Source organism: Akebia trifoliata, chromosome 13 (genome assembly GCF_017979445.1).
Source record: "Akebia trifoliata isolate Shusen 1 chromosome 13, ASM1797944v1, whole genome shotgun sequence".
NCBI lineage: Eukaryota > Viridiplantae > Streptophyta > Magnoliopsida > Ranunculales > Lardizabalaceae > Akebia > Akebia trifoliata.
Genome location: NC_141387.1, coordinates 1,775,273 through 1,787,685, shown reverse-complemented (window position 1 = coordinate 1,787,685; position 12,413 = coordinate 1,775,273). Strand labels below are relative to the sequence as shown.

The 12,413-nt window shown below is 37.6% G+C and overlaps 2 protein-coding genes across 2 annotated transcripts; both read left to right on the top strand.

Annotated features, from left to right (window-relative positions):
• Positions 1-542: 542 nt before the first annotated feature.
• LOC147387215 (5'-adenylylsulfate reductase 3, chloroplastic-like) lies at positions 543-3,760 on the top strand. The gene is made up of 5 exons (XM_086421110.1): positions 543-696; positions 935-1,093; positions 1,546-1,672; positions 1,781-2,594; positions 3,108-3,760. Exons 1-5 carry the CDS (start codon positions 624-626, stop codon positions 3,336-3,338), a joined length of 1,404 nt encoding a protein of 467 aa, XP_086277236.1. The 5' UTR covers positions 543-623; the 3' UTR covers positions 3,339-3,760.
• A 2,836-nt stretch (positions 3,761-6,596) lies between these two features.
• On the top strand, positions 6,597-10,307 carry LOC147387214 (uncharacterized). The gene is given in 5 exon segments (XM_086421590.1): positions 6,597-7,153; positions 8,240-8,385; positions 8,463-8,484; positions 8,487-8,572; positions 9,434-10,307. Coding segments are annotated over 5 exon segments (1,347 nt in total). The 5' UTR covers positions 6,597-6,645; the 3' UTR covers positions 10,019-10,307.
• Positions 10,308-12,413: the final 2,106 nt, after the last annotated feature.

Below are 12,413 nucleotides of genomic sequence, written 5' to 3'. Positions count from 1 at the left end.
GTCGTCACAATTGACCTAAAGATCGATCTTAGTCTTAATATTTAAGATTAAAAAAGCGAAAAGAATCACAAACTACGAATCTTCGAGGATCCAAAGCTGATGGGCCCCACACAGGCTGCTACTTTTTCAGAAAGTGAAATTAAGAGATACCCTCACAAGTTTCGAAAATATTTGATTTACCCCTGTAACCCATTAGTTAGATAACTCAGGGTGCATAAAATATTTACTAAATTCTGGAGGGAATATCAAAATTACATAAAATAATTGTGTCGGCCCGAACAGACTGTCATCTCTAGTTCCACTATTTGATCTTTGATCAGAGATGACGTTCACCCTGGCTGACGCCAACAGTGACTCTTTCACAGCGATCGTTTTTTCTCCACCACGTCTGGCTTTGACCGTTTGAGTCACCAAGTAATGACACGAGTTATAGTACCTCCAATAATTGATTGCCACGTGTGAATTCAATTACTAACGTAACTCGATAACATTGCGTCCAGGTTCAATGAACCTGAAAGATCGTAGTTTCTCTCGCAATTATTTAAACGCTCTCCTTTCATTTGTTTCCAACTAAGAAAGAAAACCAAAACAGAGAAGGCGAGAAAGCTTCCGAGAAATCTATAATGGCGTTGGCTGCTTCTTCTTCATCTTCTGCAATTTATGCTTCTTTTTCTTCTCGTTCTCAAGAGCTCAAAGGTTCGCTCCTTTCATGGTTTTTTTTTTTTTTTTTTTTTTTTTAAATTAGAAATTTTCTTGTTTCTTTGATTCGAAATCGAGTCTGATTAATGTGATTCTGCTCCTTATTTGATTCTAATTTTTTTTGGGTTTTTTTTAATTAAGAAATTAAGCCTATTTTCGCTTTTATTTTTCTTCTTGTTTTTTGTGGATTTTTTAGTAGGACTCATGTGTTTTTGCTCTCCTTTTTGTTCCACAGCTCCAAAGATTGGTTCTTTTCGACCATTGGATCGAACCCTTGTTCCATCAACAGCTGTAAATTCTTCCAGGAGACGATGCTTAGTAAAACCAATATTTGCAGAGCCCAAACGGACCGATTCAATCGCTCCTCTCGCTGCTACAACAATGGTTGCTCCAGGTCTGATTCTTCTGTTCTTCAATTGGGTTTAATCTATATGTGATTAACCTATAAATGCCCTGAAAATTGAAAATTTACCAAAATGCAAGACCTGCTATTTTATTTTCGAAATCGGTAATTTACGTTATTTTCGAACTATTTATTTTCTGAATTAAAATATTTTCGTTAAATTGGGGAAAAAAACATAATTTTTCGGGAAAATATTTACTATTTTATAGAATAGGAAAAAAAAATCCACTTTAACAAAAATATTTTAATTCCGAAAACCATAATTTTACTGATTTCGAAATTAAAATGAACAATGTACTGTTTTCGAAAATTTTCAATTTTTGTCTACATTTTTGGGAATTTCCCCTTCTTTTGTTCCTCAATTGGGTTTAATCTCATGTGGATGACAATTTACATTTGACGTGTGTAATGACTCTTTTACCCTTCATTTTTCGTATTTGCAGAGGTGGCAGAAAGAGTAGAAACAGAAGATTATGAGAAACTGAGTAAAGAGCTTGAAAACGCTTCACCTCTTGAAATTATGGATAAAGCTCTTGAAAAATTCGGAAATGACATTGCTATTGCTTTCAGGTATCAATCCTAATTGTTGAATTTGCGCTATAAAGTATCTTTGATTCTCAAATTTGAAAATTTGAATCTTTCTTGATATCTAATGTGATGTTGTTGGGTTTTTTGCAGTGGAGCTGAAGATGTGATTTTGATCGAATATGCACGATTAACGGGTCGACCATTCAGGGTTTTCAGCTTGGACACAGGAAGGTTAAACCCAGAGACGTATCAGTTCTTTGATGCAGTTGAGAAGCACTACGGTATCCGTATCGAGTACATGTTTCCCGATGCGGTCGAGGTGCAAGGACTAGTTAGAAGTAAGGGACTTTTCTCCTTTTATGAGGATGGGCACCAAGAGTGTTGCCGAGTGCGGAAAGTGAGGCCATTGAGAAGAGCTCTTAAGGGTCTTCGTGCTTGGATTACGGGGCAAAGGAAAGATCAATCTCCGGGGACTAGGGCTGAAATTCCTGTTGTTCAGGTCGATCCATCGTTTGAAGGGTTGGATGGTGGGGTTGGGAGTTTGATTAAGTGGAATCCAGTTGCGAACGTTGAGGGTGGCGATGTGTGGAACTTCCTTCGGACAATGGATGTGCCTATTAACTCGTTGCATTCAAAGGGTTATGTGTCAATTGGGTGCGAACCGTGTACAAGACCGGTGTTGCCAGGGCAACATGAGAGGGAGGGAAGGTGGTGGTGGGAGGATGCCAAAGCTAAGGAGTGTGGGCTTCACAAGGGAAACATCAAACAAGAGGATGTTCCCCATCTTAATGGTACTGAAAATGGGTCTGCCAATTCGAATGGGAACGCCACTGTTGCCGATATCTTCAACACTAAAAGTATAGTCAATCTTAACAGGGCAGGGATTGAGAACTTGGCGAAGTTGGAGGACAGGAAGGATCCGTGGATTGTGGTGCTTTACGCCCCTTGGTGCCGCTTCTGCCAGGTGAATATTTTTTAATAAGAGGTTCAATTCAAAGTAACAATAAACTTGGGGAAGCGTTCGGAGGCCCTAAAGAGAGCCAAACAGTGTGCGAAACATCTTTCAAAATAGGGGTTAGAAGTTTCGGAATGGGTTGATTTTTTGTGACGGTGATCTCTATGGTGAAGCGATCTTCCTCACCAAAAATCACTTCATTCCGAAACTTCTAGCCCTAGTTTACAAGTTGAAGAATCGTGGACTGTCCGATTTTTCTAAACCAGTTTTGATGGGTTTAGAAGTTTCGGAATGAGATGAGATTTTTGGTGAAGATGATCTCATCATAGAGATCATCCTCACAAAAAATCAGCCCATTCCAAAACTTCTAACCCATAAACTTGCTTAGAAAATTCGGAGATGTTTTTTCCCCCCTTGTGGTCCTATTAGAATCTATTCAAGTTTCAATATGCTAGTAGTTTATAGTAATGTTGGTGTGAGAGATTTCTGATTTTAAGTTTTGCTTTGCTTTGGTTTGGGCAGGCGATGGAAGATTCATACGTGGAATTGGCGGAAAAGCTTACGGATTCAGGGGTGAAGGTGGGAAAATTCAGGGCAGACGGGGAGCAGAAAGCATTCGCCCAGCAGGAGCTACAGCTGGGTAGCTTCCCCACTATACTCTTTTTCCCCAAACACTCTTCCCAGCCCATCATGTACCCATCAGAGAAGCGAGACATGGATTCGTTGATGGCCTTTGTCAATGCTCTCAGATAGGAGGTATTGAAGGCCGTTTAAGAAAGGCTATATAGTACACAGATGTTTGGAAGAAAAATGGTGGTTTGGATGGATGGGCGAGAGAATTCCTCTGGAGTTTTGCTGTTCTTCCATAGTGTGTACTAGTTTTGTTCGGCATTGATTTGAGTTCTCATTAGTTTTGTCATTTTGAGTTTTGGTAAAGAAGAAAGAGTTCCCCTTGTGACAACTTCAATTGTTTTATGTTTTGTTATCGAGAGTCTTGGAAAGATGTAGAAATCATGCTTTAGAGACTAGGTGGTAAGACCTTGAGGAGGTTGTTCCCAAGGTCTTAGGTTCAATCCTCTTGAACCCCTTCTTATGCTGGTCTGGGGCTGTCTTAACCCTGCTCCCCTTTCATTGAAAAAAAAAACATGAAATATTGAAGCTTCAGTTGTACTCAAGTGTTTGAATCATCCATTACTAATTGCACTCCAAAATAAAAAAATAAATTGAAGTTTGCATTATTCCTCTCCTTTTCTTCCATGTTCAAAAAATATGCTCTAATATTCTACTTCAAGCATATCGCAGGTCAAGTGGTTTGAAGAGACGTTAAAAACCATATTTATGATTGAGGTATCAAAGAGTATTCGATTTTAGAATGAGTCGCAGTCAAATCTAGGGCTCCAACCACGGTAGGTTCGAGGGTAAACCCAAGTTGTAAAACCCTCATTCCAAACTCAACTCAACCCGACCATCGGGCTTGAGATCATTAACCTGAGCTCAAGCCAAGATTAAACTCTTAAAGTTGAGTTCAGCTCGGATTAGCTCGATTTAGGCTATTTTTGGTGGGTTGGACTCATTTGAACAAGCTTAATGTCATTTTCAGTTTGATCAACAAATAAATTAATAGATTCAAAGAAAAAAAGAAAAATTAATAAAAAAGAAGTTTTTTCCTGAATTTTATAAATATATATTTAAGAAGAGATAATTAAATAAATGAAGGGGAGCGTTCTAAGTAAAAGTCATGATAATCTGACTTACCCACATGGCATACTCAATTGACCGCACCATAGATCTCTATGCCTTGGGATACACTTTTTATGGGAATGTGAAGTTGTGCATCCCGAGACTTGCAAATTTATGATTTCCAAACATGTCAATTCAGGAGTGTGGATTGAGTATGTCACATAGGTAAGTCAGATTATTACGATTCTAAGTAAAAACAATTATTATTCAAAATATGGGTTAGAAGTTTTAGATTGGGCTGATTTTTTGTGAGGATGATTTGCTCATCATAGAGATCATCCTCACAAAAAACCATCTCAATATGAACATTCTAGCCTCGTCAAAAGTGATTTAGAATGTGAATCGACAATTTTTTACTAATAATTTTTAAATCACTTTTGATGGATTTAGAAGTTTTAAATTAAGCTGGTTTTTTGTGAGGATGGTCTTCTCATCATAGAGATCATCCTCATAAAAAATCAACTCAATCTGAAACTTCTAACTCATATTTTGAAAATCATTGTCTTTTACATATGTTTTTTACTTATGTTCCTTAAACGCCCCTCATAAATAAAAATAGCATTGCGTTTAGGTTGTGTTGGGTTGTTCGTACCCTTAATCCAAATTGACGTCGGGTTGAGATATTATAACTTAAGCTCAATTCATATTTACATAATTCAACCCAAGCTTGCACATCAGTCGAGTTGAGTTCAGGTCAACTCGCCCAAGTTGCAGCCCTATCCAGAACAATGTGTCATTAATTCCTATAACAACGTTAGGTGTCTACAAGACACATTTTTGTTAGGGTTCATACACATCAGGTTGAATGCATGGCTTTGTTAAGAGCCCTGAGTATTTCAAACTCCAACAAAACGTGCCATGTAGACACCTTACCATTATTATAGGAACATGACACTACATTAGATCCTAGGTCTTTTATAATTTGGATATCCTTTGAAAATAATCCCTTTTAATGAAAAAAGAGCATGAACCTAAACATTCTTGGATCCATGATTGAACTATTAATATGCACGCACGTTCTTGCACAATCATAAAGATGGGGATTGAAGCCACTAACATACAAATCGGATAGTTGAGATCTCATAAAAACACACGATAAGTCCCATAGAAACACGTGCAAACACATGAAGTGCAATTAATAGATTAAGATAGAGATTATTTTTTTTTTGATAATTGTAATATATTAATAAAAAGGAGAGAAACAACAATCAAGGAGGCCGAGATGGCCTCAAAAAGAAACCAAACAAGGAAAAAAATCAAAAATCACAAAAAAGTGTTCCATCTAAAAACAAAGTCTTCAAAAGTAATCCCAGCAAAGTCTATGTTTTGTTTTGACCAATGGTACAATAGGCCCAAGATCTCCAAAAAACCACCGTGAGAGCTTCTACTCTTACTATTGAACACCCTGTTATTTCTTTCGGTCCAAACCCCCCAAGCAATAGCCGATGGAAGCATCACCCAAAGGAATCTTTTTTTGGATGAAAAGACATTACTATCCCACTCTTCTAACAGCGAGGAGAACTTACAAGGAAAGACCCAATTGATTCGAAAAAGATCAAGGAAAAAAGACCAAATAGTATAAGAATAAGAGCAATGAATTAATATATGATCAACAGATTCCCCATCCCCTAGACAAAGTGGACAACAGTTTGGAGTGATCCAACCTCGAGCAATCAAGTTATCCAAAGTAAGAATCCTCCCGAGGGATGCTAACCAAACAAAAAAGCAGATTTTAGAAGGAATTGATTTGGACCAAATGAGGGACCTCGAGGATGCTCGCTCATCTAAAGGGATGAGTGACCTATGAAATGATCTGACAGAGAATCTCACATCCTTAGCCCTCGTCCATTCCCACCTGTCCTGTTCGCTCTCGTTGAGTTGAAACGAATGCAAGAGATCAAGGAAACATATGCATACCCATGAAGATCCAATAGAAACATATGCATACCCATGATTTGTAACTAGTAGTTGAGATAAGGACTATGACTTAGTGGTGCGCAACTAGTCAAGAAGTTTTGTGATAACGTTAGGGGTTGTAAATTGGCTTGGTTTGAGGCCAAATCAAATCCGAACCAACACAAGTTAATTCGACTAAATAAGAACCATAACCGAACCAAAATACCAATAGAACCAATTTGAAGTCAAATCGAATTAACGTCGGTTTGGTTTGATTTGATTTGGTTCGGTTCAACATATTTTTTATTGAAAAAAAAATATATAATAAACATGAAATTTCATATAATACTTGCAGGCGTATTTTAGCATCAAGGCGTATTTTATACAACCAAATATCCAGCAAAATAAGCGGCAAATCGTTCAAATGTTCTCGATTTATTCCATACTTCACTCTTCTCTCCCCTTCGCTTCCCCTCTTTTCAAAAACCCTAGAAAATTCCCTACTTCCGTATCTAACATAATGTCGTGGTCCTGCTCCAAATGCACTTATCTCAACCCTCCATCACAGAAATCAACGTGCCAGATCTGCCTCTCTTCCTCTTCTTCCACCTCATCATCTTCATCTCCTTCTTCGTCTTCACCAGCAACGTTGACATGGTCTTGCAAAGCCTGCACTTTTTCCAACAAATCTGGCATGACGAGCTGTGAAATATGCGGTACTAGAGCCATGGCGTCGTTGCTATCGACTTTCGAAGATTTAGATTCCATTGGGCCGAACCAAGAATTGGATTCTTCGATTGGGTCTGTCTTCTTTCCCTTGCAACCTTGTAAGAGGAAGAATCAAGAGTCGATTGACGAGACCTCTGATGGTTTTCGTGAATTGGGCAAGTCTCGTTCGGCCAAATCGTCGAAAAAGGCGGAATCTTTTTTGGGTTAGTTTTGATTCGAACCCGCATTTGGGTTTCCTCTTTTATTTTGTTATCTGCGTAAGTTAGTTTGTTTCGGGAGTTTGATGGGTTTGGGTGTTTATTTCGTTTGTTCTTGTTTTCAATTCCAGCCCTTAAATGTGTGAGTGTGTGTGTGTGTGTTTCCTACCCATTTTCAGTAAATTTGGTTTATTTTTGGGGTTTGGTGGATCAGTTAGTTGTCTGGGCTAGTAACTAGTTATCCTTTTGAACTTTGTTATTGTTTTTATTTTTCTGCAATTTGATTATGTTAATGGGTCTCATGGTTTTGGTGTTTGTTTTATTTTCTGAGTTTTTCTGTGATTCTAGAAATAGACCTTAGGGTCAAATAAGAAAGAACAAAAAGAGAGGTTGGAGATTCAGTTTGTGACTTTGTGTTGGTTACATGAGAGAAGTTGTGGAAAATGAAGTTTGGATCCACCCAATCACAATTGTATAAATAGTGTTGAAATTCAAGAAGATAACTTGAGGAGATTGAAATATAAAAATATTAAAAAAAATGATTTTGTGTTCAAGTTGAAATATTCAATGTTTCAGGTTGAAACCTCTAACTTTCTTTCTTTTTCTTCGTTGTGGTTTCTCAACCTGAGAGGAACTCCGTGAATAAATTTTGTGAACTTCATTCGATTATCAATATCAATGCATTAACACAAAAAGATTACGTGGTTTTGCTGTTTGGTCTAATGTTCATAGTTTGCTATCTCCTCCAACCTTTTATGAAGTTAAAGAGAGAAGAATAGATCTTATTTTATCACCTAATTTGTTAAATCAGTTCTTAGTTTATGTGTCTTTTAGTGAATTAGGTGACTATGCTGAATTCAATAAATTGAAGACCAACCACAAATTGAAGGAGTAACATACGATGTCTTAGAATTTTATCTAGACAATGTTTAGACTTCTCTTGTAGTGCTTCACCTTTCAATGCCACTTTTTATTTTTATTTTTTATAAATAATATTCTTGAGTAGCATTACTGCTACGTTTACTTTTAAGATTAGATGCTTTTGATAGTTGCAAATTCTATAAATAAAATAACAAAATGAGCGTATGGCAGAGGAGATCACTCCAGTTACTGGTTTGAGTACATTGAAGATTTTAAGTTATAATGTTTGGTTCCGAGAAGACCTGGAAATGTATAAGAGGATGAAAGCACTTGGTGATCTTATTCAACAACATTCACCTGATCTCATTTGCTTTCAGGTCTGATTCTTCCATTCGTGATAGTTGGATCTATTTTGTTATGATATTTATGATTAATATTTCTGCTGAAATTGCAGGAGGTCACACCAGATATCTATGAAATTTTCAGAAGTCCGTGTGGTGGAAACTGTATAATTGTTCAGTTTCAACTGAGATGGCAAATGCAAGAGCATATTTCTGCATGCAGGTGAGATTATGATGGTAAAAAAAGTCCAGTTCAATATATGATAATCCAATACATTTGATTGATGGATATGGCCCCATGGTTCAAAGTTTTGTTCAATTTCGGAAAGTTGCGAACAAGACATTTCGTATCGGAACGAAACATTGAACATGGAATATTGGATGTTGGGTGAATGTTCCAAATTATCTCAGAATTTTTCAGTTTTTTTCTTGATCAAAACATTGCCTTGAAACGATATTTTAATCCTTGGGACTTGGGAGATCTCTTCGGCAAAATTAGACCCATCCGATGACCCTAACCATCTGAGCATTATGGCAAATTTTTGGGGAAAACTCATGTGCTGTTTTTACTTGTAAGAGCAACTCCCTCCAACCATGTTACCCAAAATGGCTATCCATAAATATTTTGTACTTTTTAATTCTATTAAAATTTCAAACGGTCTGAAAATTTTCCCCTCCCAAAATGGATAAGCTGTGTCTTACAATCCAAATGGGTCGTGAAAATCCCACTACCCAAAATGGATAGTGGGATGGGTCTTTGGATTTCATGACCCAAAATAGCAATGGAGAGGGGATGGAGAGGGATAGATCATGTGTTGGAGTTGAATTTGCGTGTTTTTTTTTTTAAATAATCATCTCATGCTGCTTGGTTTAAGTGATTTTATATTGGCTGTCTTCTAATGTCTGATGTTATTTCAAAAAAATTAATTTTTTTCCCTTCCGTGATACTCTTCCTCACATAAACTATTTTCATGTTCCAACACCTGACTTCTTTCCCTACTAGGTATGTCTTCATCCAGTTTGATTTACTGCTAATGAGATTCTTGTTTACAATTTAACGTACTATCGGCTAAATCATTTGCAGTTGAGTAAAGTACCAGTAAAATCCTTCAGTGTTAAGCCCTTCACCAACTCCATAATGGGGAGAGAACTTTGTACAACTGAGATTGAAGTTGGAGCAGGCATACCATTAATCGTTGCCACAAGCCATCTTGAGAGCCCTTGCCCGGCCCCTCCCAAATGGAATCAAATGTATAGCAAAGAACGTGTAGCTCAGGCAAAGGAGGCCATTGTTCATCTCAAGGATTCACCAAATGTCATATTTGGTGGTGACATGAACTGGGACGATAAATTGGATGGCCAATTTCCCTTCCCCGATGGTTGGGTTGACGCTTGGGCTGATCTAAGGCCTGGGGAAAATGGACATACATATGATACCAAGTCTAATCAGATGTTATCAGGTAATCGAACACTCCAAAAGCGATTAGATCGTTTCTTATGCAACTTGCAAGATTTCAACATAAGAGAGATCGATATGATCGGTACGGAAGCGATACCAGGTCTTTCATATATTAAGGAGAAGAAAGTAAGGAATGAGATGCAGAAGTTGGTACTCCCTGTATTGCCTAGCGATCACTACGGCTTGCTCTTAACAATCTGCAAAAAGTAAGGAAAGAATTTTGACGACCCTCTTCTTACGGTGCTCAGAGTCTGCCATGTTTGGTATCATTTTGTTATGTGCAGCTTTTTTGTATAGTTGATGAGTTCCGTCAAGTATTGGTAAGGGCCAAAAGATCCGACATTTCCCATATCGTATCTTTGATATTTTGAGAAACATTTTATAGCTTCGTATCATCTGGAAATATTTTGGATGTAAGGTAACAAACACATTAATACAAGTTCAGTTGCATTTTAATTGTTCTCATCCCTATTAGTACAAGTGAAGAAATTTCCATAAATGGCCTTGAATGTCTTTAGTGTAATTGATTATGGTGTGATAATCTGATTGAGAATCTGTTTCATGGTCTAGCTATGAACTAAAGGAATGCCGTGGAAGTGGATACAATGCTTCCTGGTGACGAATAAAAAATATTTAGATCTTTCCAGTAGATCATTTGCCATGAAAAACCTCTATTCTGTTTCAATAATTTCCAAATCAAATCTCAAGTAGACTCCAATCATGATCAGCTCATCTTTGTTCTTTTGACCACTCGGCCCTCTCGGAAGTGTCAGGCGCTTTAAGCCTTAAAGTTGTGGGTGCTTCAAGCCGTAAGTAATCATAGAGTATCCCACATAAAGCGTCTCCTCCCCTGGCTTGAGTTAAGAATATGGTGTTGTCTCCCTTAACCAACAATGATGAGGAAACATTGATGTTATAAAGCCTGTACAACCCATGGATCCCGTGGCGACAAACAGTGTTGTCCATCCCTAAATTCAACACTTGAAACACAAGGTGACCCGTATCTCGATAATTCACATAAACCTGCAATTGGACCAAAGTATTAAAGCAAAGTCATGAATGGAGCTTGCATATTGAAGCTAAGTCTTACCAGAAGGTCGGATCGGGTTGCTGATGCAATGGCCACTCTCAACGTGTAACTTCCAGTGATTAGGGGATTGATATTAAAATTAACAGTCCATATAGATGGTAGATATTTCTCGGCTCCCCTCCTGTTAAAAATTTGAACCATTTGAGTGTCAACTTGAAATGGGACTTAATAGCCTGTTGTGGCCATGTTGTTTCTTTCCTAACCATTCCGGGTCAGTCGAAACATACAACAATCACAAGAAATAGAGAATGAGATCACCTGTCTACATGTGCAAAAAACCAATCCCTTTTAGAATCATTAACACCTATTGTGAAAACTTGATCAGTTTCAGGGTGTATGTCAGTGTATCTGTCCCATAAGCCATATTGTCTGAATCTGCATTGCTAGCTGTTCTCAGTATAAAGAAAATAGGTAGAGCTAACATGTAAGATGTACACTTTAGGGTCAATGTAATTAAAGGAGAAAATTGCTTACTTCTCAGGGCTATTGACATATAACTTGTTGACATATAATGGGTTCACATCAGGAACATAGAAACCATTGGCAGTACGATCTGGATAGCCGATCTCCCATACAGTTGGACCATCTCTCGGTGGAACATAAATCAAATTCCCGAGGTTGGCTTGTGATCCTGAAATTTTTAACCAACATCCCATTAGAACTTTGTGCATGAATGTTAGTTAATAAGGACGATCTTGAAGCCTTGCACGAGAATCACATGTCATCGAAAAAGTTGGTAAACGATGTCAATGTCATGGATTCTCAAGTTAATAATTGCCGAAGCTATGACACCAAATCCGAAAGTAACTCTGTTTTTTTTTTCCCCAAATTATTATACTTGATTGCATCAACATATGAACGGAAATGAAATGAAATAAAGTACCAGCTGAGATGCTAACAAGCTCATTGTCAAGGTAATTCCCGATAAAACCAGGAACCCAACCATGGAGACCGTAGACTCCTGGGACAACATTTTTGATGGTGAATGATCCATTTGAATCTGTTTGTGCCCAGAATTGATAACCCTAAGTACAAATCAAATCATGAACAAATATGTCATCCTAATACATAATGGATTGATTTGTGTTGAAAACAGTTGCACACATCTAATGTTGTCTACTATTTCTTTACATGTGTGCCCTTATGAATTACTTACCTTGCTTTCGACTTCCCAACCTCCCTCACTCCTAGAAGCCGATAAGCCAACATAAGAATATTTAGCAGGGATACGAGCTCCGGAAACGAATCTGTGGATCAAAACTCATAATGGGATTAAAAACATGGGTAAGTTTTGTTAAAAAAATTTGGAAGAACATTCAACATTTTTGGACTAGAGTAATTTTTAGTCTTAAGTGTACAAATTACCTATCTTTAACAAGTAATCTTCCTGAAGCGGAACCACGTTCTTGTGCAGTAAGAAAATAGGGTGTTGAGACAAAATCATACGGCCATGTTGTCTCTTCAAACAGCCTCTAGGATGAGATAGACCATGAAAGCAAGCATACAAGAAGTCTG